The sequence below is a fragment of the Patiria miniata genome, unplaced genomic scaffold, assembly GCF_015706575.1.
Source record: "Patiria miniata isolate m_02_andy unplaced genomic scaffold, ASM1570657v1 HiC_scaffold_24, whole genome shotgun sequence".
In the NCBI taxonomy this organism is placed as follows: Eukaryota; Metazoa; Echinodermata; class Asteroidea; order Valvatida; family Asterinidae; genus Patiria; species Patiria miniata.
The window spans coordinates 19,669,127-19,694,151 of NW_024037063.1; the positions used below are offsets into that span (position 1 = coordinate 19,669,127).

The 25,025-nt window shown below is 40.2% G+C and overlaps 1 protein-coding gene across 1 annotated transcript in view; it reads left to right on the forward strand.

Moving 5' to 3' along the window:
• LOC119731721 (multiple epidermal growth factor-like domains protein 6) overlaps nucleotides 1–23,710 on the forward strand; it is a 42,642-nt gene extending 18,932 nt beyond the window's left edge. Inside the window, exons 15-32 of the mRNA XM_038204944.1 lie at nucleotides 2,762–2,893; nucleotides 3,720–3,848; nucleotides 3,999–4,127; nucleotides 5,470–5,598; nucleotides 6,466–6,594; nucleotides 7,206–7,334; nucleotides 8,270–8,398; nucleotides 8,931–9,059; nucleotides 9,745–9,870; nucleotides 10,553–10,681; nucleotides 11,575–11,703; nucleotides 12,911–13,039; nucleotides 13,665–13,793; nucleotides 14,018–14,146; nucleotides 16,515–16,643; nucleotides 17,739–17,996; nucleotides 18,989–19,117; nucleotides 20,203–23,710. Of these exons, the coding sequence (XP_038060872.1) occupies nucleotides 2,762–2,893; nucleotides 3,720–3,848; nucleotides 3,999–4,127; nucleotides 5,470–5,598; nucleotides 6,466–6,594; nucleotides 7,206–7,334; nucleotides 8,270–8,398; nucleotides 8,931–9,059; nucleotides 9,745–9,870; nucleotides 10,553–10,681; nucleotides 11,575–11,703; nucleotides 12,911–13,039; nucleotides 13,665–13,793; nucleotides 14,018–14,146; nucleotides 16,515–16,643; nucleotides 17,739–17,996; nucleotides 18,989–19,117; nucleotides 20,203–20,258 (2,378 nt within the window). The 3' untranslated portion in view covers nucleotides 20,259–23,710. The remainder of the gene's footprint in view (nucleotides 1–2,761; nucleotides 2,894–3,719; nucleotides 3,849–3,998; nucleotides 4,128–5,469; nucleotides 5,599–6,465; nucleotides 6,595–7,205; nucleotides 7,335–8,269; nucleotides 8,399–8,930; nucleotides 9,060–9,744; nucleotides 9,871–10,552; nucleotides 10,682–11,574; nucleotides 11,704–12,910; nucleotides 13,040–13,664; nucleotides 13,794–14,017; nucleotides 14,147–16,514; nucleotides 16,644–17,738; nucleotides 17,997–18,988; nucleotides 19,118–20,202) is intronic.
• Nucleotides 23,711–25,025: the final 1,315 nt, after the last annotated feature.

The window sequence follows — 25,025 nt, forward strand, 5'->3', positions numbered from 1 at the left end:
ATTTTTGTGCGCATGTGTAAACATGTTTCTGGTTATCAATTTGACGTCACAAACATGCTTCTGGTCGCGGTCACAAAAACACGCCCCTGTATGTCATGCGTAGGGTCACCTAGGGTCGTGGGAAATAAAGGGCGTATATATATTTGGACTGTACAGGCAATATCAGGTTCCAAAACGCAAACACGAACATCACAGCATTTGAACAAAATGATGATAAGGATGACGATGTTTCAGTTGTCGTGATGAAACCAAGGAGTCTTCACAGGTGAAGCATTGTATCTTGCAAGCCTGAAGAATCCTGAAACCTTGTTTCAATTGTTTTTTTACACTTACAATTTTGAAGAACTTTAGAGGTATTTGAAAGATTATCTTGTTATGTCAGATCTCGCGCTGAAGACTTTCACGCAGCTGATCTGTTAATCTGAAGAGATTTGATTTGACCCAGTTCTCACAGTTTTCGAAATTCAAAATCTCTGCAAAGATCGCTGCAAAAGATTCTTTATCTATTTTGTTTATTTAATTCTTAGTTCAACTTGGTAGCCCATTCAGTGGAATCCACTGGTCTCCCATGAGGCCCAGTAAAGAGAAGACAATGTGAAGGAATTACAGTTTCAGAGGTGGGAGAAAACCCAGAAGAATATTCTGAGAAAAACCCACGAAATCAAATAAGGACTGAAAACCCAATCCACATATTGGCCCAGGCGGGATTCGAACCTGGGTCACAGGGGTGGTAGGCGAGGAAAGTACCACTAAGCCAACATGACTCCAAGACTCTAAAGGGTCTGTGCGTAAACGGGTGATGGCAGTCTTCTAACGAAATGACGTCACGTTAACTACGGACAAATATATACATTGAAATCATCACTGTGTACAAAACAGTGCAAATCCTGTATGTAGAAATCATCGTCATCACCAATACAGAAAATCACAATATTTGTTACCGCTGTGATTCTAGCGCCCATTTCCATGACACCTATTTGGCCATGCATGCATGCATCTTTCTTTTAAGCTTAAAAGCATGATAGCTTCTTAGCATGTAGCTTATTACGTAGCAATTAGCATGTAGCTTATAGTCTAACTGTGCTGTTGTGTATTTTAGTTTTCATAAAAATCCATTTTTATCACAAGCCATTTCTTTCTACTAATATATCTGGGGTTTTATTTTTGTCACGACTGACTTCTTTGTTGTTGAAAAACCAAACTTGTTATCTGGTGTGACATTTGACCACAAGTAACACAGGTCATTTGGAGGTCAATCACAAGTCATGTGACATTATATTCATATATTTATATATGTATTTATTTCTGGTAATGAAACCAAGGATTCCTCAAAAGTGCCCAAGGCACTGTAGCTCGCAAGCCTGAAGAAACCTGTAGAGAGAAGACAATGAAAAGAAATGACAGTTTTAGAGGTGGGAGGAAAACCCCAGAAGAATATTCTGGGAAAACCCACGGAATCAGGCAGGGACTGAAAACCCAATCCACATGTGGACCAGGGCAGGAATCGAACCCAGGCCACAGCGTTGGAATGCAAGGACAGTAACCACTGCGCCAACCTCACACCTTCATTGTTCCATCTGAACTCAATTGTGAATTAACTTGTGATTGAGTAAAAGTGTCAACTAAACCTCTAAGAATGATGCTGAGAAATGACAGACAAGGATTTTTTGACATGTGATAGTTGTAGTTGGAAGCCAATGACAGACATTCAATGTAAAAATGTTTAGCAGACTTTTTGCCGTCTTGTGAAAGTAGAAACGCTAAATGTTTCTTGGCCAGCAGGCTTTTAGGAAGACCAAAATTGTGCACATGTATATGTAGTGCTTTAGTATGTAGCTGCACTTCTAGCCTAGTTACATGTCATCACTCTGGCTTCTGAAAATGAAGAAACTCAAAGGCTTACTTGAATTTTAAAACGTTGGTAATGTGTTGTTCCAACACATAGATCAGCTCATCTTGTTTGTGTGCATGTTGGTGTTGGTAGCTTATACTAGAATTCAAAATTTAGCCGAAAGCATATGTACACTAATTTTGACAAATAACTATCACCATGATTTTTGCACATGTGGCTAAAAATAAGTTGTGTAAACAATGTAAAAGATGATAAATCCATGTAAATGTTTACAATTAACGCAATTGTGTTGCATCTGTCAAATGTGACAACAAAATAACACACTGATGTTTAAACTTGTTGAAATGTTATCAAAGAAACACCATATGTGTTCAAACTTGTCGAAAGTGACATGTTCTCAAAATAACACCATGAGTTGTCTAACTTGTTGAAGTGTTCTCAAAATAACACAATATGTGTTCAAACTTGTCGAAAGTGTTCTCAAAATAACACCATGAGTTGTCTAACTTGTTGAAGTTTTCTCAAAATAACACCGTGTGTGTTCAAACTTGTTGAAAAGTTCTCAAAATAACCCCATGAGTTGTCTAACTTGCGGAAGTGTTCTCAGAAAACACTGTGTGTTCAAACCTGTTGAAAAAGTTCTCAAAATAACACCATGAGTTGTCTAACTTGTCAAAGTGTTCTCAAAATAACTCCATGAGTGTTTAAACTTGTTCTAAAAATAACACCAAGTGTGGTCACATCTGTCAAACATTTCCCCAAAATAACACCATGATTGGTCTAACTTGGTTGAAGGTGTTCTTAATCTCAAACTCGGAATAACACCACGAATGGTCAAACTCATATCACTCAAATTGTCAACTTGTAACATTTTCTCTTGCAATTCCTAATCCCTCAATTTGCTGACAGAATGTTTGGATGGAACGTGGGGCGTGGATTGCAAGCAGAACTGCAGCTGTCCGCTGATCAGTCAGCTGTGCGACAAAAGCAACGGCGAGTGTCTCTGCCCGCTGGGCTTCTTCGGAGCAAACTGCACCACCAGTAAGTTCCGAAAACTTGAATTGTTGAGCAAGTCTTAAAGCGAGGGCTATGGTTAACCATAGTTTGGCTAACTTCGCTCAAACCCAGGATGGTTGAACTACTCTAGTCAACTATTTGGAACTGGACCAAGAAGCACAGTTGCTTCGCTGGTTACCAATAACCCTGTGCATAATAACGCACAGCAGGGAGCCAAGACCCAGAAGTTTTGTGATGACGTTTTGACCAGCGGTCGACTCACTGATCTCTATATAAAGACCGGATAGCGTATGCCCACACGCCGTACATTTTGTCGGGTGCACCACGAATTGACGTATCGTCATTGGACTTTGTGCACACGATACGTCACTTCGTGGTGCGACCGACGATTTACTTATTATCGCTTTTTGACCAGTTTGCCCCAGTCTTCCAAATAATTCTCGTCTATAACACAGTTGTGTTCCCTTAGTTCTGTTGAACACAAATAAATGGGCCTCCAAAAAACCACCAAATTATATAATGGATGGTGTTGTTCTCAAGAGATTTGGAACTAGAATTGGTTGATTTCATGATATAATGAAGTATAGGGAATCAGATAGAATTGTTGAACTTTCAACATTAACTTATTATCACTTTTTGACCAGTTTGCCCCGGTCTTCCAAAAATATTCTAGTCGGAAATAATGCAGTTGTATTCCCATTGTTCTTTTGAACGCAAATAAATGGCCCTCTAGAATTGGTTGATTTCATGATAAAATGAATCAGATAGAATTGTTGAACTTTTAATATGCTTTTGGTCAAAATTTGCAAACTCTAGTTTCATTTTTTTTTTTCTCTTTTTCCGTTCCTAGGGTGTCCCCGCGGCCACTACGGTCTGATGTGCCGTCATCAGTGCCAGTGCCAAAACGGAGGGGCTTGCAACGCCGAGACTGGAATGTGCACCTGTGCCCCGGGATGGAGGGGTCCAACTTGCAGTGAAGGTAAGTGAGAAAGGACTGACTTGTGGCCTGTTCCATTCACAAAACAGGGGAGAATGATTCTAATGCATTATTTCCTGACTTTGCCAGTCTTTTCCCGCATTTCTTTCATAAGATATTGTTAAGATTTTTTTTGTCTTTGTTTCTGCACAGAATGTGGCGCTGGGTATTTCGGCCAAGTATGTGCGGAACGTTGCGAGTGTGAAAACAATGCCGGATGTGACCCAGTCACTGGAGACTGTATATGCACGCCGGGCTGGAGCGGACCTCTATGCAACGAAGGTAGGTCAGCAGATACCCCCCCCCCCCTATCCAATCTAAGCCCTTCCCCCATTTTCACCCCCACTGTCTTTCTGTTTTCACAAATGTGACTTGGTTTGTCAAAACCAGGCACAGATGGGCAGAGCTACATATGGAGAAACAGCTGCGAAATGACCCAGGGTTCATTTTTAGCAATTTTCGCCATAGGCCTTATTCACGAGTCAGCCATATTGGATTGAGAGTGAAGTAAAATCGTGAATTTTGGAACTTGTGTAGAGAAATGAAAGCAAGTTAATTTATAATAAATTCCAGTCTGCTTCAAAAATGAATAATTTTAAATTTGTAATTAAACATTCCCTAATGTTTAAAGCCAGATTAAAAAAAAAAAATGACTGTAAATTATAGCTGCATTATGCTTGCATGAATAGTCTGGCGCCATCCCATTCAACAGTTGACAATTAATGAAATACATTCAGGGAACTCGACAAAAATGGCCAACTCCTGAATAAGGCCCATGGTCCACTGTTGTGAAAAAAGGCTGATGTGGTTTGGGATTGGAATCATTTGCCCTTGAGCGTTAATCTGAGGTCTTGCCATGATGACTGATAGCCAGGCAAATGATTCCAATCCCAATTGCAGCCCTTTTCACAACATGCAGGACTTTACACAGCTTACATAACACAGCACTGAAATTCATAAGGCAAGGAACTTGGTCACAGTGTCCAAAAATGTTGCTGTGATCAATTGACAATTTTGTAGTGATGCTTGACTGAAATTAAATGAAACTCGTATGTGTTTCGGCCAAGGATAAAGAGTATCTGCACAATCAAAAATTTTCAAAGTTGACCTCATGGTTTTGTAGTTATTTAAAAAATAGTCAGATGGACACTTTTTGGGACATACTATTTATGGAACAGGGCCCTAAACTACACTTTCATAGATGTTTTAACACTCCCACATGTGAGAACAATATGTTTGATCCAACGGACAGTTGATCTATCAAGGTTTCGAGTGATATGATACACAGTGCCCTCTGGAGACATGCACACAGTAGGGAACAAAAGATTGTATACGTCTCCACAGGGCAATTTCTATAGATGAATACGTCTCCACAAGGTTTTCACGAAATAGATATGTGGATGTTACTCAAAAACTAGGAATTTCCAAATTTCAGCCAAGGAAATTAATTCTGGTTAAAATAAGAGCATTTTGAAACTGTACTTTCAATCTTGAAAACTTAAGTACACGAGAACAAAGAAATGTCACAAGGATACAAATTTCAGTATGTGTGTCTTTCCCGTGTGACAAAATGCCCTGATTTGTTCAATAACAGAGTCAATAACTTATTATTTTTATTTTCCAGTGTGTCCGCATGGTGTCTACGGTGAGAATTGTGAGAACGCCTGCGTGTGTTTGCACGAGGCGCGGTGTGATCACATCAGCGGTTCCTGTGAGTGCTTACCGGGATGGAGGGGAGCCATCTGCGACAAAGGTGGGTCCAGCTGCGATTTACGACTTCCCAACTTGGCCTAATGCTTTGAACTAAACTTTACTTTACGAAATTAGTTGGGGAGGAATATAGGGTTCCCTTGCACCCCCTGGATATATTTTTCTAACCTATTTTTTTGTAATCCTTAAGGTGTCTAGTAAATGAATTTTGATGCTCCCAACATCAAATATTGTCCCATTGGGTTTATTTTGCGGCCATCTTGGCGGCCATCTTGGATTTCAATAAAAATCGGTTATCGACATAACTTTTGAACGAGGCATTTTATGCAGACAAATAAAAATGTTTTGGGTAATTTAGGTGTGTGAAATCGATTGAAAGTGTTATTTTTGTAATTTGGCAGCCATCTTGGCAGCCATCTTTGATTAAAAAAAAATCGGTTATTTGACGTAACTTTTGAACTAGGCATGGTAGTAAGACAAATGAACATGTTTTCCAGGATAATTTGGGCATGATGAATTGATTGAAAGCATGTATTTTATAATTTGGCGGCCATCTTAGTTTCCATGATAAATGTTCATATAAATAGAGATTGACTGGAGAAAGATTTGAACCTGCAACCTCCAGATTGCCGTTCCGGTGCTCTACCAACTGAGCTATCCAGCCCTATGCTGGCGGTTCCCCAGTTTGTCAATATCCTTGTTCAAGGGCGCTAGTCAGAAGCCATAAACCCGTATATGCCATGTAGCCAGGGATCGCGCCCAAAGTCACGATGCGATTAGCTGTAAATCTGGGAAATACCAAACGGGGATCGTCCCGCTCCAGTCAATTTCTTTGTTCGACTTTAAACACTATGCACTAAGTTGGTTTCTCATTTTGTGGTTTATTTGAAATTTGTTTCCTTTTTCGTAGCTTGCCCTGATGGTTACTGGGGTTACGATTGTCAGAATATCTGCGCCTGTGGACACGGGGCCCGTTGCGACCCCGCCAACGGCCAGTGTAACTGCCGACCGGGCTACACTGGGGATTACTGCGAAGAAGGTGAGGGCCATCATACCCACTAGGGCTGTCAGGCTTCAAGTATTCCTACTTTTCCTACTTCCTCCTAGTTGGTTTTACCTTGCTCCTACTTTTCCTATTTATTTTCTTGAAATTCCTACTTTTTCCTACTTTTTTGACCCACAACTCCGAAAAATGAAATCTCATCAAATAATTTTCATAACAGTGTTACACACTGTCATAAGTAAATCACACAATGAAGGGCTTGGGCGCAGGAGTACTGCAACTGTACTTCCAAGAGCTTAGTTGAGGATGGAGCACAAGTGTTGTGAGTATAGAACATGCCAAATGTGGCTTATGATGCTGTGGACATGGGTGAGCATCAATGAAAACTACTCCTGAAAGCCTCCAAAAGTCCTACTTTTATCCTGATTTTGTCCTCTAAAAGTCCAACTGTTGTCCTGTTATTTTGAACATTTTGATCCTACTGTTTTTTACTGTAGCTTTTCACTATGGACAAACGTAACTACACAACTTAAACCTTATACTTGCAGTTGACTTGTGGTTAACTTGTGATTGACAACAGCACTGTCGTCCGCCCTTCGTTTTCACATCTCTGAACGTTTATTTTTTATTCCATATTTTTTTGGCAGAGTGTGCACCTGGCGAGTGGGGCATGGACTGTATCTACCCGTGCGACTGCGAGAACAATGCAATCTGCGATCACGTGACGGGACGCTGCATCTGCGCCAACGGCTGGAGAGGAATACGCTGTGACAAATGTTAGTTCCAACTTCTTTGAGTCTTGTGTCTTGCCCAAGAACACAAGTTGGTTGGCTTGTTTGTTTGAATCTGAGATTTAAATTTTTATTTTTAAGTCTTCATGGTCCATGTTTCACTTAAGTTACCCCTCTCTACCCTCACAGATACCCATGTTTACACCGCAGTGGAGAGGGCAATTGTTGTAAAGTGTCTTGCCCAAGAACACAAGTTTGGTTGCCTTGTTTGTTTGAATCTGAGATTTTAATGTTACCTGTAGTTCTTCATGGTCCACGTTTCACATCAATCCCCTTCTACCCTCACAGATACCCATTTATTCTCCTCGGTGGAGGGGGTAATTGTAGTAAAGTGTCTTGCCAAAGAACACAAGTTTGGTTGGCTTGCTTGTTTGAATCTGAGAATTTTAGGTCATCATGGTCCACGTTTCACTTCAGAAGCCCCCCTCCACCCTCACAGATACCTATTTATACACTTTAGTGGAGAGGGCGATTGTTGTAAAATGTCTTGCCCAAGAACACAGGTTGGGTCGGCTTGCCTGTTTGAAACCGAAATATTAATTTCAATATTAGGTCATCATTAATTTCAATATTAGGTCATCATGGTCCACGTTTCACTTCAGAAGCCCCTCTCTACCCTCACAGATACCCATGTGTACTCCTTGGTGGAGGGGCAATTGTTGTAAAGTGTCTTGCCCAAGAGCACAAGTTTGGTTGGCTTGCTTGTTTGAATCTGAGATTTTGCTGTTCATTGTAGGTCTTCATGATCCTTGTTTCACTTCAATCCCCCCCCCCCCCCCACCCTCACAGATACCCATTTATACTCCTTGGTGGAGGGGCAATTGTTGTAAAGTGTCTTGCCCAAGAACACAAGTTGAGTTGGCTCCTTGTTTGAAGGTCAGGTCTTCACCTTCCGTGTACCTCTTGTTTGTTTTTTACAGCTTGCTCGCCAGGGTTCTACGGCGTGAACTGTGCACAGCATTGCATTTGCCGCAACGGTGCTACGTGCCACTCAGTAACTGGCGAGTGCATCTGCCCGCCGGGATTCATTGGCCGCGCTTGCGAGTTTGGTAAGTTGGAAAAAAAAACTCTTACAACCAAAAGACTGTTTCATACTTGTAAAAGTATAGCAAATTTCATGAAATCAGTCATTTTAGTTATAGGTGACCCTCCAGCCAGCACAGAACCAGTCAGAAGTCAAACGGCCATATTTTGAGATGGTGCCTATACAGCCTATAATACATAGAACATTGATGAAAATTTGTGCATATATTTGAGAACAAAAAATAAGCGTACACTCCAAATTTCATTGTGATTGCTATTTTAGAAATGTGCATTGCTGAAGAGTTCACTTGGGAAACTTTAACAACAAATTTCTCAATGTTTTTTAACTTACCGAGGCCTGAAATTGGAAACTGAAAACGTGTATTACTCCGTCACATGTAGTGTCCTTTCCAATGAGCCCCAAAATTTTCAAGAGTTGGTCCTCTGGTTTTGTGACTAGTTTTGTGCTGGACAGTCACAAAGGCTTTTAGAGTACAAGTCACTATTGGTTTGAATTCAACTTGTTGAATTATTTGTCCGCCATTGATTTGTCTGCAGAGTGTGCACCAGGTTTCTTCGGTCCGGGCTGCGATCAGGTCTGCGAGTGTCTAAACGGTGGCACGTGTAATCCGGAGGACGGGTCATGTGTGTGCCAGGCTGGCTGGTACGGAAGTCACTGCGAAGAAGGTGAGGATTGAAGATGTCTTCAGTGCAGTTTGAGACTTTGTAAAACGGAAATTACAGTTTTAGTGTTTGAAGGAAAATCCGGAATAACATTCCAGGGAAAACCCATGGAATCACGCAGGTAGGGACTGAAAACCCAATCCACATGTAGGCCCAGCTGCCAATTTCACGAAACAGTGTGTTACTTGCGTAGGACTTACGCAACAAATTTGTTGCGCAGCTGCGCAATAAACTTGCGATCGGTTTCACAAGACTTGATGTAACTACGCAGCGTTTTAAATAATCTCAACATCTTGGACGAGGATAATATAGCATTTACGACGGCTGTTTGTGTATGATTTTGTTCATTCATGAAACAGGCGTTGAATTAACCTCCGCCGACTCTTTTTGGAATCGTGCCTTAACTCTATACTTGTAGAAAAACTGATCTTTTGTTACTAGTAGCCAACAGAAAAAGTAACTTTTTTTCTAATATATGACCCCTGCTTTTCTCCTTTTTTGTTGCACCGTGATCGAGACAATGTCCAATAATGGCAAAAATTTCTGCATCAATTGAAATACTTCTTCTTGAAGAAGGAAATCGAGGTCACTATTTCTCAGTAGTCGGTTGCTCAACACTCTGTCCTGATTGGTCAGAGCATTAGGATGACATCATTTCACTGCTTTCTCATTGGTGAATTTGTTGCAGAGTGTATGGCGGACTACTGGGGCAAGAGCTGTATGCAGCGCTGCCTGTGCGTGAGCGGGGGCTGTGACAGCGTGACCGGGGCCTGCACTTGTGTGCCGGGTTGGAGGGGAACCTACTGCAGTAAACGTGAGTAGTTGGGTCCAGTGTTTGTATTGAGTCGTTTTCCAAGTCCTTAGTATGCTTGAATTACGGTAGTATTGTTGGAAGCAAGCTTTTTAAGGTAATGCACAACATTTGCTTTTGTTGTAATTTTCAGAAATGGATTGATTTGGGGGTTAGTATTTTATAGCAAATATTGTTCCACTGACCTGTTTAAAGTTTTGTGTTCATACTTGTTGGAAAAGCCAAGAAAAAATGCTGTTCTTGTAGTCTCGTTCTGTTACCCTACTTCAGAAACGGAGTAATTTATAGACGTTGGGGAATGGTCTGGTCAGGGAACCAGACCAGCTGGCTTGCACCTGCTCACAGATGTATAACTGATTGCAAACAAAAACTAAATTTGGTAAATTGGGGGCAGTATCTGAAAAGGCAGTTTTTTCCAACGATGGTCGTCTGACCATCGTTTGAAATTGATAAAAAAATTACACTTTTCTTGAAAATTACAGTACACCAAGTGCCACGATTTCACAGGACGCCTGAGACTATTATTCAATTGCATTCAAATAAGGCATTTCATAATTATTGGGTAGTTTTGCTTTTTGATGTTCGCAAATGTTGTATATTACCTTTATTTAAGATTCCCAAAGACTTGCATCACCTTGAGTATTAAGAATCAACATGAAAACTCATTTGTGTTTTCTTTTGCCAGCTTGCCAGGGAAGCTTCTACGGAGAGAACTGCTCGCTCCAATGTGCTTGTGGAGAGGACAACCCATGCAATCACATTACTGGAAACTGTACATGCCCTGCCGGCTTCAGTGGTCACGAATGCAGCTTGCGTAAGTCTCATATCCAACTAGAACATCGTTTCTGTACCTCCTTCTAATCTATCTGTTGCCTCCCACTCCGTGAATTTTTGACTAGTCACGACAGTAAGATGTCTGACAAAGGTCCGACACCTGTAAACTTAACTTGATGTGTGGTAGAGCTGTTCCGATTAAACCGAATATTCAAATATTCGATCATCAACCTAATATTCGATCATCAACCGAATATTCGAATAGCTTTTGGCCGGTTTGAATATTCGAAGAAAAAAAATGCACGTGCACCCACGACTGTGATGTTTATGTTAATCGTAAATTTGCGTTTGTCATTGTTAGATGCCACTTTGTTTGTCGACGGTATCATTTTTGTTGACACCTTTTTATTGGTCCCATTCTTTTAGCTGGGATAAGTCCCTGGACAGTTATACAATACTTACTGCAAACACTCCAGCGTCCCATGCTATCCATTGCTGCATGCAAATTTTAACCGGCACGATTTGTATGCAACGTTTGACCAGCGAGGAAGGCAGCTGCAGCTGGCCTGTGTAAATCTTGATCGGCAAGTTTCAGTTATTTGAATGTTTGGTTGAGTGCTGTTTCAAATACTGGAATGCTAAATTATTCAAAATAGACGACCCTGATGTGTGGGTCTGAAAAATGCAGTGTGGCATTTTGAAGTAAAATGTTGCCAAAAAGCGAAGTTGGTGGGTCTCACGGACCAATCCGAAACAGAATAAAACAAGCCAGACCGACAGAAATAACCTGCACAGAGTTTCCCACAGAGATATTCATTCCCCAGTCAGTTTGCTACATCAAGCACAATAAAACAGCAGCAAACAAAGTCAGTAACATTTTATACACAAACTGGTCAACTTGCAAAAGCATTTATAGTTTGTTTTTTATTACAGCATGTCCACAAGGCAGCTGGGGTGAGCGGTGCGCCGAGGTTTGCGACTGTGTGGAAAACGCCCTCTGCGATTCGGTGACAGGAGAATGCCAATGCAAACCGGGCTTCCACGGGAAACACTGCACTAAAGGTACTCAATAACTCTTCCCATTTTGAAAAGAATAACAGATGCGCTACAAACCCTTTGCTTTCTGCAAGTATACTTGAGTTTGTTCATCGTCATCATCATGAGCTGTCTTTGATCTGAAGGTTGGCAACTAATGCTCGCCATCCTAGTCTATTCTCTGCCAGATGCTTAATTTCCCTATGGAGTACCGAAGTGAATACGTCACTTGCACAAATGTGTGTAAAAGATATTAGCGCATGATTCAGCCCGAGAACCAACACGTGCGTGTACTCCCTCATTTGCACTACGCTTTCTGGTTCTAAATGACGTCATGCTTCGGTACTTCGGTCTTGCATCTTGTCCTGCTTTTCAGATCATCTATTCACATCCTTCTCCGCCTTCCTCATGCTCTGGTCCCGTCTATGGTTCCTTCATTCACAGCATTTGCCAATCTACCTGCACTACCTCTCATAGCATGCCAAGCGTACTTCATTTTGTTCTTGATGATGTTGATTAATTAGGTAGAGTACACCATTTGTAATTTATGCATTATGTTTGTTTGAAGCAACAAAAGTGCTCAAAATCTAAAGAAGGTTGCTGAACAACTAACCCGATGAAGGTTTAGCTCAGTGAATGCTGTATATTCAGAGAAAAACAATATTCTAGGATCTCGATTTCAAATTAAAAGTTACCGGGTCATGTTTTGAATTGCGCCTTAAGTCAGCGTCCGGGACACGTTCTCATTCAGCCGATTGCAGCTACACGATGTCGTGCCTTCAAACAACGAATTATAGCAACCACGCACACGTGTGCATCGTGTCAATGCTTGCGCGCTTCGCCGAATTAAAAAAGGAACTACTGACAGACCTTTCCAAGAATGCGTCTTTAGATGCATCGTGCAGATGGCCTTCTCGCATTGTTTTCTTCAAAACGACAGCTTGCCAGAAAGAAGAATTTCACAGGAAGTTTAGTCCCATTACTCTCTTAACCAAGTATGCTTTTCAACAATCATTTTGATAGTTACTTTTTGGATAGCTGCAAATGATGGACTGTAGCTTTAATGCTTGCGTTTTTATGCTGTGGCTGTTGCTCAAAATAAACACCACATAGTTTGAGCAAAAACGACCTGGTTAAATTTTCAACTATCTTCCGTGAAGCATTATTGCTGTATTAAAAATCTCAGCTGAAAATATTTTTCTCTGACACTTTTTGTGCGTGATTGTCGTTACAGATTGTCACCATGGTCGTTACGGGCCCAATTGTCACCAGCATTGTGTCTGCGGTAACGGCGCGTCGTGTGATTCTACTGACGGCACTTGCCACTGTCAGCCCGGATGGATTGGACCAACATGTGATCAGGGTAAGACAGTAACAAACTTTCTTCCCAAAAAATGGCGTGCTTCCTGCCAAAATAATTTCCCTTATGCCCGATTTCTATCTCTTCCCTGATAGTCACAGTCCAGATCTCATGAATTGTTTAACCGCCGATGTATTTTAACGCAGCATTTTGCATTATACTGACATGATTTTATAAGCACTGCATCATTGCTGTCTTTTAGTATGAGGAAAAAAATTACCAGGATTGCTTGGTTAGGACTCTAACTCGGCCACAATCTTCTGCAATTATTTCATGGATTTTTCATTTTTCCCAAATCTCACTCCTGTCGTGTTCACTGTAGCTCTGTAATTGACCTATCGCCGTTTGCGAGTTAGCCACGCCCCTTAGACAACCCTATGGAGTTTTTTGTACACTAAGTTTTGTTTGTCTCAGATTTTGCGCGTTTCGCGTCAAGTTTTTATATCATGTAATTGTACAATATTTCACAAGCTGCGTTGACGCGATTCTAACGCGCTTCTACCGCGATAGGTCAATTACCCTAGCAATTAACATACTTCTTGAAAATTTTACACACTATTGGAAGTATGGCAGCATTGAAATAAATGTCCTATTAATGTAATAATAATCTTTTTTTTTATTGCACCAGCTTGTCCTGAAGCTACCTATGGTATGTTCTGCTCGGAGAAATGCGACTGCGACAACGGCGCCCCCTGTGATCATGTGACCGGCACGTGCCGGTGTCGACCAGGCTTTGCTGGCGACCGCTGCGAAAGGAGTAAGTGAATGTCTTCCTTTTTTTTTATAAAATCTGTTTGAGGAATATTTTCTAGAGTAATTAGAGAGTACCTCCAGATAGTTCGATAAGCATCTCGGGATTTAGAGGACTTTGCAAAAATAGAATGCCTAACTCTCCTACTGTTTCAACAGTCACAGGCACTCAGAATTTCCATCCACTTCCCCAACCATGCATTATTGATGTATTTGTTTTCCATTCTTCAGTTTGCCAGACGGGAACCTATGGTCTGAACTGCGAACTCATCAAGGATTGTCACAATGGGGGCGTGCTGAACTCATCCATTGGACTGTGTTCATGCAGTCTGGGCTGGACTGGCGAAACATGCCAAGAAGGTACGTCATGGATTCATACCATAACACGGTTCATTTGGGTTTTTTATTTAAAAATTCGTAAGAGGTTCTGTGCAAATCCGGCTACAACTTTGTGTAAACATAATCACCACATAATACAAAAACTTTTTTCAGCGTCATCGCTTACAGTATGAGAATCTCATCATCAACAATTGCAGATCCAGAACAACATTTTTTGGGGGGGGGGAGGGCCCAAAAAAATTGGTCCCCCAAAAGTGGGCCAAAAAAATAGCGGCATGGGGTTTGGGGCTCGTTTAAGGGCCCCGAAAAATGTTTGAATTCTAGATGCTCTGTTGTGCCATCTGAGGCAATTTCTGACCACTTTAACCAATTTGTTTTAGGGAAAGATGGTGGTGTACGCAGTGCCTGCCTTTTTGCGGCGTCACTTTGCCCCCCTTCCCCTTCCCCCCCCCCCCCCCCCCGATCCGCCCTTGATCATCAATATATGAAATTTAACATAATCTTTTTATTGAATATTTTGTTTGTCAATTTGTCGAATACAGTCTAATCAGTATACATGGTGGTCCAAAAAAAGGTTACACTCTTTCAGATGCAGATTTCTCAAAATTGGGGAGACATGTTCAAATTACATGTTTCAAATATTCCTAAACTTCAATGTCTTGGTAGTATATGGTGAAAACGGCATTGAAAATAGCGCCTAAATTAAGAAATGGTGGCCACTTACAGAAAAATGGTCAAAAACCAGTTCGTCCACACGCAAGTCTATGAGACTTGGTCAAAACATTAGCACTGCGTGCACGTAGAACTGCAATATAGTCAAATACTGCTTCTTATGCCTTAATAATTATACTTGGTGTTGAACCTTTATGAACAATTTCGGTGTCTTTAGTTCGAAATTCAAAAACAGTGGCGACCGGAAATTGGGTACAAAATCGTTAGGGACTGCGCCACGTTAGGGGACACCAACAACAACATGTAGTTGCTAGTTCGTGGTTTTTGATCTGTAATTACTTACTGAATGCCTATATGCATCCGTTATAAGCGGCTCTTAATTTGCCAATTAAGCGCTTGTTTATTGTCAATAAACATCAGGTTTTACCTGCCCAGAAAGTGCTAATTGAGCACGTAGTAATTATTAATTGACAGCTGTTTCATTACCCCTGCAACTTGAAGACCAAAAAAAAAAGGCTGAATTCCGTCACAGCCATATAAAAAAATGCAAATTTAATTTGATTGTAATAGGCAGCACGCAGATTGGCACTTAGCGGGTGTTAGTTTTTCAGAGGTTGGTTATTTTTTAACTTCGGAAGGGAAAAAAAAATTACATTTGTGCAAACATGGGAAATGCTTGCCACGCCAATTCCTAGCAATACTCAATTGATGTAAAAAAAAAAAGATTCGCTCCAGCACAGTATAAGTTGAGCAAACATGTGACCTGCGGTCCATGCTTTTAAAGGGTTCGTGTACTGTAATTTTTTTTTAATGCAATCCTTGAAAATGCACCTTTGTGTCCATTTAACATTTTTTTCAATATTCATTTTGCCATATTAAAGGACATTTTGGTGCCTTTTTGGTTTTCGTGCTAAATGGGATGTCATTTCAGGCAGAAACCTCAATGTTATTAGCTATTTCTGTACCAACAGTTGCCAGAATTTTGGATATTTTGTGGTCATAAATTTTCTTTTCTTTGGTGATTCGTTGTTGTTTCAGTACAAGACAGGCTAATTTTTCTCACAAATGTTTTCCATGAGCACATTTTGGGTCACACTTTGAAAACAGAAAACCCCTAAACTGAACAGTGTCTTCCTGAAATGATATCATATTAACAGTGCCCTGCAGTTTTAAGTACTCTGTGTAGCAAATACTATTTCGTTTAAAATGCAATTTGTGGCCCAATTGGGCACATTTCAGGCCGTAATGTCCCTTTAATGAGATTGTGTGACAGATATCAACCTATACAACCAGTCCTGTTCAGCTCCAACCAGTTTTTATGAGCACAAATTGGAAAGAAAAGTCCTCCTACAATTCCCTGATTTCCAGCTTTTTTTTTTTAAATTGGCACCGTACATGTGTGTATATTTTTTTATAACTCAAATTTCAGGCCAAAATGTCAGAATCCATTCATATCCCCGTTAATGTGACATTAGGTGTGCACATTGATCCTATGAATTGTCTTTAGAACATGAAGTTAGAACATTGCTGTGAATGTTCAACGTTGAGTTTTTAATCCCTTGTCAACTACCATTAGAATTTTACAATCAAAGCTGTTGTTCACGTTAAGTTTTTCTAGCCCTGTCTACTTTTTAAAAAGAATTTGAAGACTACTTCTGATATAAGGAAGTCTTGTTTTTACATTGAAACATATATTTGGTGAATGTCTTTGTCACAGAATGCCAGGCTGGTCGGTATGGCCCCAACTGCGAGCTGGAATGTGCCTGTGAAAACGACGGACGCTGCGATCGCATGACGGGCTGCTGCGAGTGCCATGACGGTTTCTTCGGCCAGCGATGCGAGTACAGTAAGTCTACATTCTAAGTTCTTTTAAGATGGAACCTGTTCATAAGATGGAATTTTAATGATGGAATACTTAATGCGGTACCCGCTGCTATGTACATCAGATTCGAACCAGCCAACCGATCCCGTTAGCTCGGTGGTCGAGTGGTAAGACATCTGCACTAGAAAGCAGGAGGTCGTGGGTTCGAGTCCCACCCGAGTGATTTTTTCCAACTACCACTTGGGAGGTAACACACTGAATATACAGTGTTTATACATCGTTGAAGGGCAAAACCTAATTTGAGGTGGAACCTGTGGAACCTTCTCGCAGGTTTGCCGCACACTTGCCACATGTGATCTTAAAGAAAAGTCCCGCGAGCATTTTGGTAACCCAACTGGTAAATTGTGCATGCGTACTACCTGAGCGCAATCGAGCCTGGTTCCGCCTTGGAAATGGCTTCTTATTTAGGGTCACCAAATTAGTCTATATGTTATTACGGTGAAGAGGTTTATAACTTGTTCGATGATGTAAGTTATAGCCACTTACCGATCGAATGTCTGTATCATTAAATGTCTGGACTCCGGGGACTCCGAGTCCAATCGTCAATGCACAGCAAAGCGGTGTAAAAACTGCTCCCACGCTGGTGCGGTGAACTTTGGCTTACAGCCGAGTGTGTAATCTCTACACACCTGGTTCCGAGAAGTTTGTGCGATAGTTCGGTCCGAAATAGTATATAATCCTCGGCGAACACAAGCCACAAAACTCACAGGATAACAGTCAATAATTATTAAGGCAACGAAATGTAAAACTTGTTGTAGTGTCGTAGAATAACTAGAGGAAAAGTTGAAAAAATCACTCAACAATCACAACGTGTCATTCATTTTCGAAGACTGATTGCAAAGTGTAATAGAAACCTGTAAAAGTCAGAGCACTTTTCCATGTACACTGCATGTAGAAACTCGTCTGGCATCCAGACTCCAAATGTCGTGTGGTGATACTTGGTGCGCATGCGTACAAGCTCCAAATAAGAATGCACAGTATTTATAAGGAATGTACAAATGTAACAAAGTTGCTACAACAGTCACTCATTTATTTATTCTTGGTTGTATCTATAAATAGTGTGTGAGCCAGGTTTCTACGGGTCCTACTGCAGCCGTCAGTGTGAGTGTCACCCAGCCGCCGAGTGCGACCCGGTCAGCGGTCAGTGTCGCTGTCCGCCGGGCCGGACGGGACCGGAGTGCAAGCAGTCCTGCCCGCTGGGCTTCTACGGCCCCAACTGTCTGGACATGTGCAACTGCGTCAACCTCACCATGTGCAATCCGATCAGCGGGAGGTGCGAGTGTCCGCCGGGCTTTACCGGGCAACACTGCGAAGAAGGTGAGTTCTTGTGACTCTGTCTTTAAGGAGTCATTTTAAAACTTATCCCAGAAAAGTTGAGGGATAAATTTCCCCCATAATGTGGACTGCATTTTGTACTCGATTGGGAATGCAAAGCTAATTTGACATCATGAAACCTTCACTGCAAAATTCGCCAGGGTTTGAGGTGTGCTCAATTATTACGAATTTGCAGTGCCAATACTTTGTATATAATATATATATATATAAAAGTATGTGACGTCACATATTTGCGTGAGCATTTGCTTTCGCACCAAGTATGAACTGGCTTTTAGGTGTCGACTCAATAATTGTTCCACGAAAGTTGAGGAAACTTTTCGTCAGTATGCTGATTGTATCTCTGTCAACCATACTTGGGCGCTTTGTTGTGTGAATAGTTTTGCATAGTAAAACAGTAGCTAATTGTTTAAAGAGGTTGTGGAATGTTCGAAGACATTTCCGTCATTTTTCGGTCATTGTGACGTAATAAACAGGTCATTGTGACGTAATAAACAGGACTCGTTTATACTACGCTGCATCGGAAGTCCTGTTTATTACGTCACGATTTACTATGTTTTGTTTGCTGCCCCCAACGACGACTTTTACACAAATTGCACGTTCGGGTCGAAACAGGACCTGAAAAACAGCTCTCAAATAGTACCTTTTGTACTCATTTCATGACAGACACAATAGTCGTTTTTATTCATCACGCCTTAGGCTGCATATACCCGAAAAATGACAGAAATGTCTTTGAGCATTCCACAACCTCTTTAAAGAGTTTCTTAAAACAACATATACTATTTAAGGGAAATTGGCCCTTAAATTTCCCCTCCAAACTAAGACTAGCAAAGACATGTCTTTTTGTATACCAACACTTTCCTAATGACTGCAGTGGAATCACAACTGTTAGCATTGTGCCAAACTAGAGGGGGAAAAATTTAATTATAATATTTTTGCTGAACAGTTTTATTAATAATTTTTTTTTTCCATTCCAGAATGTCAAGATGGCCACTATGGTCCCAACTGCCAGTTTGTCTGTTCCTGCGCCAACGGCGCTACATGTAATCCTACAGTTGGAAGCTGCGAATGTATAGACCAGTGGATGGGCCCAACATGCGAACAAGGTAAATAGTATACACATGTTACATGGGTTCAAGGTAAATAGGACACACATATAACGTGGTTTCAGGGTAAATAGTATATTACATGGTCCCAGGTAAATAGTATCCACATATTACATTGTTTTAGGGTAAAAAGTATATTACATGGTTTCAAGGTGCTGGCATGCAACTCTGCACTATACAAGAGTATTGGCAATTATAGTACCTCATACATATTCATGATCAAGATGCGAATTCTCATTGGTTGATTCACCATCATGCGTCAGCTGCTGGTTGTGCTGTTTGCCCAGCGCGCACGCAAGGATCGACCACACGGTAAATGTGAATGTGTAGTAGACTACTATCAGATGGGTTATCCGTGTTATTGTCTATTGCGCATGGGCTTTGTGAAGCAATCATGGATTTATCACATAATTTTAGTGTGCACGCATGAACAATCTTCTGCTGAGATAACCTTACACAAAATTTTAGGTGCATATGTATTAGGTATATAGTAAAACAAATATGGCATGGTTTATTTCAAGTGGATGGTCAATATTAGCTCCCCTCGGTATTGGAAGTTGACAAACTGGTTCCCTAGGATTTGCTTCAGGAACTGTTTTGTCAACATTGGGTACATCGGGGAGCTAATATTGACTATCCACCCTCAAACCGTGTTATATTTGTATATAGTTTCTTTCCGTGTTGAATGAGGAAAATCATCTTGAGTGAAATTCAAACTTGGACCATAAGTGAGTAGAGTCGTTCGTTGACTCTCTCCTGTGCCATTAGGGTTTTTCTCCGGTTTTCCTCTCTCTGCAAAAATCAACACTTTCAATGTCTGGCTGTGCTCCGTGGTCAGACATGGGTCGTGTAGCAGCAGCCTAAGGCGTCTTTACATGCCTTCGGCTCGACCATGTTGTAGTCGCGTCTTTCGCAATTCAGCTTCTCAGCTGTGAGTACATGTAAGTACGCGTAGCCCCCCCCCCCCCCCCCCCCCCACCACCAAAATATTCAGCCCTCTTTTGATTGTCCCTCCGTTAAACATCATCTTTCTTCTGTTTGGTACTTCTCTAATTTGAATCTCTGTCATTTGTGTCTCTCTACAGGAGGACCACTCCATTTCTCAGGCATAAGGAGAGGTGATATCGGCCCCGATGTATAAAACCCCTTCAATGGGCATGCTGCAAGCTAGCTAGGCTACTCATTCAAGACTGCTGTAACATGGAAAGTAAATAGTTTGCTCTGTATGGTGCGTGTATGTGTTGTGTGTGCTTAAAGAGAGAGAGTTTGAAACCATATGATTTATGAGAGTGCTGGTCACAAGTTAATAATGCTTTCAGGAAAAAAATGAAATTCTCGGTGATGTAAAATACATCTTTTCAACGTCTGGAACTCCTTGCTCTCACACAAACTATCTTCTCTGTTAACCGTAGATTATTACTCTTTGGAAAATAGTACAGAGGCACCCCGGAACATTACCTATTTTTTATCTTATTTATGGCAGTGCACTATTTAGGTTCACCTTTATAGGCTGGTTCCTTTCTAACAATGGAACCCATAGGGATCATTCCGTGTAGAGGCTTCGGGGCACAAGTCCAAGATGGCAGAGCTGCATAACAAAATGTGCACTAGAAGAGTGATAGAGGGTATATGGTTGAAAGTGAGAAAGTGTGAGACAAGTTTTTAAGGCATTTTTTTCCTCATTTCAACTCCTGTTTAAAACTTTGTAAGATCTCTGCTTTTGTTTGATAATCCGCCCATAACACTATGCTCTATATGAAATAAGGGGGAAAAGTATGTTAAGTATGTTCAGAAAATAAAAATGACACAAATAGGGAAAGGATCAAAAGTACCACAAGAAATTACATTTGAATATTCTAATTGAAAAAATGGGAATGTTACTTATTTTAAATGAGAAAGACAGTTTTTACATAATAGCCTAGACATTTTGATTTTAATACCTATTTATAGCATCAATAACTGTATATAGTAACAAAGCTAATTGCTAAAAAAAATAATGAAATTGCTAGGAATAATTTTTATGCAATTCTCTCTTTTTTTTTGGAATATTAATTCAGCTTTTGGTGCTCAATTTGGGGAGATTTCGTTTCCCAGGTTTTTTTTTTCCCCGTGGATGATACGGGGCAAGTTTTGAGGTTAGAACAGGTTATCTTTAGCTATTCTTTGATCATTTTTTTTCCACACAAGTACCCTACCAAGAAATGCAATATGAAACTTGCCATTTTGTTTTTTTGCAAGAGAAAAAGCTTGGCCTGTTTGAAAGAAAACCCGATATAAATGATATCTCCGGTTCTTTTTCCCCTTTAAATAATTTAAAAGCCATTGCAGTATTATGTTTTTTTGCTGATGCAAAAATAGAGCCATCTTGGTCATCGCAGTTTTTGAAACACACTTGTATCATGAACAACGAACAGTGTTCTATAGCGAAATTGTGGTGCCATAGCTTTATGCTGTCGCAGTATCTTTGTCAATTGCTATGTTTATTTGCAGGCAAGAAAAGTATTTAAAACAGAAAATCTCTAGTTTGGTTAGTTCTTCACAAGATGGCATTTTCTCCATTGTACATTTTAAAAAACTGAAATTTCACGTTTTCAGGAATCCTGATAGATAACAGTCGTTTGAGTATTGTTTCTTTAAACCTTTCATTTAAAATTTCAGGGTATTTTTCTTCGTGTTTTTTTTTTAAAAGAAAGCTAAGTTAACTTGTTAATTGTTTTATCTGTTTTGCATTTTGACTGTAAAATTGCTCAAATGTTGATTGTATATTCCCTTCTAACACTGCATTGTTAGTAGCTATTTCCATGTTATGTTAAGCTTTTAGGAAAATTTATAGACGTTTTGATTTTATTTATTGATAAAAAATGTTAGATTCCTGATATGAGAAATTTCAGAGCCTGAGTTTTGGTCACGGAAGCAGAATAAGTAATGAGTATTGAAGGAACTTGGAGAAAAAAAAATGAAGCATCAAAGAAAGAAGGCCAGTTGAGGCTGGATTGTGCTGTAATGTAGATTTGTTTATTTTCGTTTAATATATTTATTGGGTGGTGACTGTTTCTTGCTTTTTGTGAATTCAGTGGAGCTAGTCTTCTTTCCTCATGTTTTGTGACTGAGCTCTATAGACCCATTGCAAAGAGCGCCCTCACTTGGGGCAGTTTTTGTCCCTCTGTGGTGCGCATGAGGAGGCATTTTGTGGTGTCATTGCCACTGAATTTGAATGGCGAAACCTTTCGTCAGCGAGGGCGCTTTTTGCAGGGGTCTGTTCTCAAGAGGGCTCAAAAAAAGAAAAAGAAAATCTGTACCAATCTTGACTTGAATAGGTCGTAGACACAGCAGTCATCTAGGACAGTGTTTCTGTAATGAGTGTACCTTTCGTTCATTCCTCGTAACTGCATGAAAAAAGAAACAATAAAAAAGATCCACAAGTCTGAAAATCACTGTCACTGATAAGGTTCGTCATAATTCATTGTCATTTCATGCGTTGCCATGGAGATAAATTATCTTCAGGTGTACCATTTGATCCACCCAGTCACATGGACGAAACTGTCCAATCAGCCAAAAGGATGAATACATGTTGCTGCATAATTGTCTGTAGCTTGACACAATTTTAGGCATTACCTTTACGTAAGTTGTTATTGGCCCACTGATGACCACGTGACTTCTTTTTGCCTTTTTTTCATTATTAGTTATGTATTGGAGTAAGACACAGCTTGATCGACCAGCCATGCTTTTGTATGAAAACTGTTTTTAGTTAGACAAAATTGTACATGTATATACATTTTGTATCAGTGTTCCAACACTGCCATATGGGTGCTAACAAAAAAAAGTAGTGTTTTTATTTACTCAAATATTTTTGTAGGAAGTATGTATTTAAAATTGCAACTGTTGTGTTTATAAATTGAGCAACTTTTTTTTTAAAGCAAACAAGCTATCCTAACTTCCTAAAGTTTTATTTTGTATAAAATCTTCTCCCGTACATGTATTTAAATTTTGTAGTATACCCCAAATGTTGTTTTACGTTATAGCCTAAATTATCTATTAATTTACCATGCGTAACGTGTTGTGAAATATAGTAAATATTGATTTTTTTAACCCAAATCACCAATTGTCGGTGGTTTTCGCTAACGATCTTCCAAACCCTACTTCCGGAAGACACTAACTTTGCTGCCTCTATTATATCCCTAGAAAAATGTTATATTAATTTTATTTTTTGCTCATGAACTTGAATCTCATGTGTCCTTTTTTTTGTTCAGATTGCGAGTGAAACAAACCCTGTTGACAACATAATGGGGTGGTTGAAAATGGGAAACTGTTCTTTTTTTGTTATGGCTTCAGTAGAAGCATGGGATCGCTTGGTTTTATTTTTGTATTCTTATGTACCAAATAATTTCAGTGATTTGTAACAGCATTTTTTTTGATTTTTGATTTTTTGGGAGGAGGGGGGTGGTATTTGCATAATTGTTGTTATGAAATTTTCAGCTTGTAACACACAACTACCCTGGTTTTGAAAATTGTTTTATTATAATTTTTTTTTTTCAATTTGTGTATGCCAAGATACATGACGGACATGTAAATAAAATCACCTGGGGAAACATAGTAATGTCCTCTTACAATATTATTTCATTTTTTGCAGCATCATTATCCTCTTTTAATGTGATGGTAACACTCAACACAATAACTTTACAAACCGTGGATGGAGATGAGGTAACGTTCTATTAATAGAACAAATCAATAAGCCCCGCCCACTGGTTTTTGTTTTGACCAATCACAGCCGCGAGTAATGTCTGACGTGCGCGCACGTTCTTATGATGTGCGCTGCTTTTCAACCAAAACGGCACTCGGTTCTTGAAAAAGAAATGTAACGCGTTTATTACATCAGTCTGATGTAATAAACGCGTTACATCTCTCATTCAAGAACTTCCAAACACCTAAAACGAAGAAAATTGTGAAAAAAATGTGAAAAATAAATTTAAGTTCGGCCCTGTGCACCACTGGCGCCATGTTGGATTCCCAGCATGCATTGTAGTTGGTAATGTGCTAACTCTTAGTCCTAAGTGGATACTTGATATGTTCGTGAACAGAAAACATGGTTTTCACTCCCATATAAAATGCATTACAAAGTTTTTATTCAAAAATAACCAAATATTATGATTTATGGTTTTTTGGGGTCGGTTGCAATGGCAAACATTGGGATCTACAGACTTCCTATTGGCACCATTATTGATCCCCGGTAAAAGGTTGGAAAACATCACCAAATTCATGGCGATCAGCTGAAGCGTTTCGGAGCTATAACAATAACTTTCATGGGGGGAGGGGGGGGGGGACGCATCCCCCCGGCGGTTCTGATGAAGTGGTCTATCCCATATTACATGTACAGGTATAATCCAATGAGTGATATCTGGGAATCGAGTACGACACACGCATTATCCTGGATTTAATTGAGTCTTGTTGTTGAAAGAACTGACCTTTTTCCTCTTTCTTCGGGGAGAGGGAGGGGTTCTCCTTCCTGTTTGATATATTTTCCTTGCTCTTTCAATTAATTGTGTTCATGTCCCGTTCGATACTACAACAGTCGTATACTTAATTTTATACCTGTGGGCTATTAAATAGCACTTGTCCACAACCCTTAAGAGTTTACCGCCCATTTTATACATTCAAGCCACAACAGCTGTTTATTTCACGCGCTATATCTCTAAGCGTAACTGCCATTGGTCATACAGGCTGTGCTGTACAGTCAGCTGACTGCAATCCTCATATTTTTGTCACCGAATTCGTAACTGGCCTTTAATTTGGGTGTTTGTTGTGTCAATATTTTTCTGATCTTTTCCTGATTGAAAAATGGAGTAGGCCTATACTGGTTCAAAATTTTACATTTTGAAAAGAAAAAAATGCGATACTGCGTGGCCCGCTA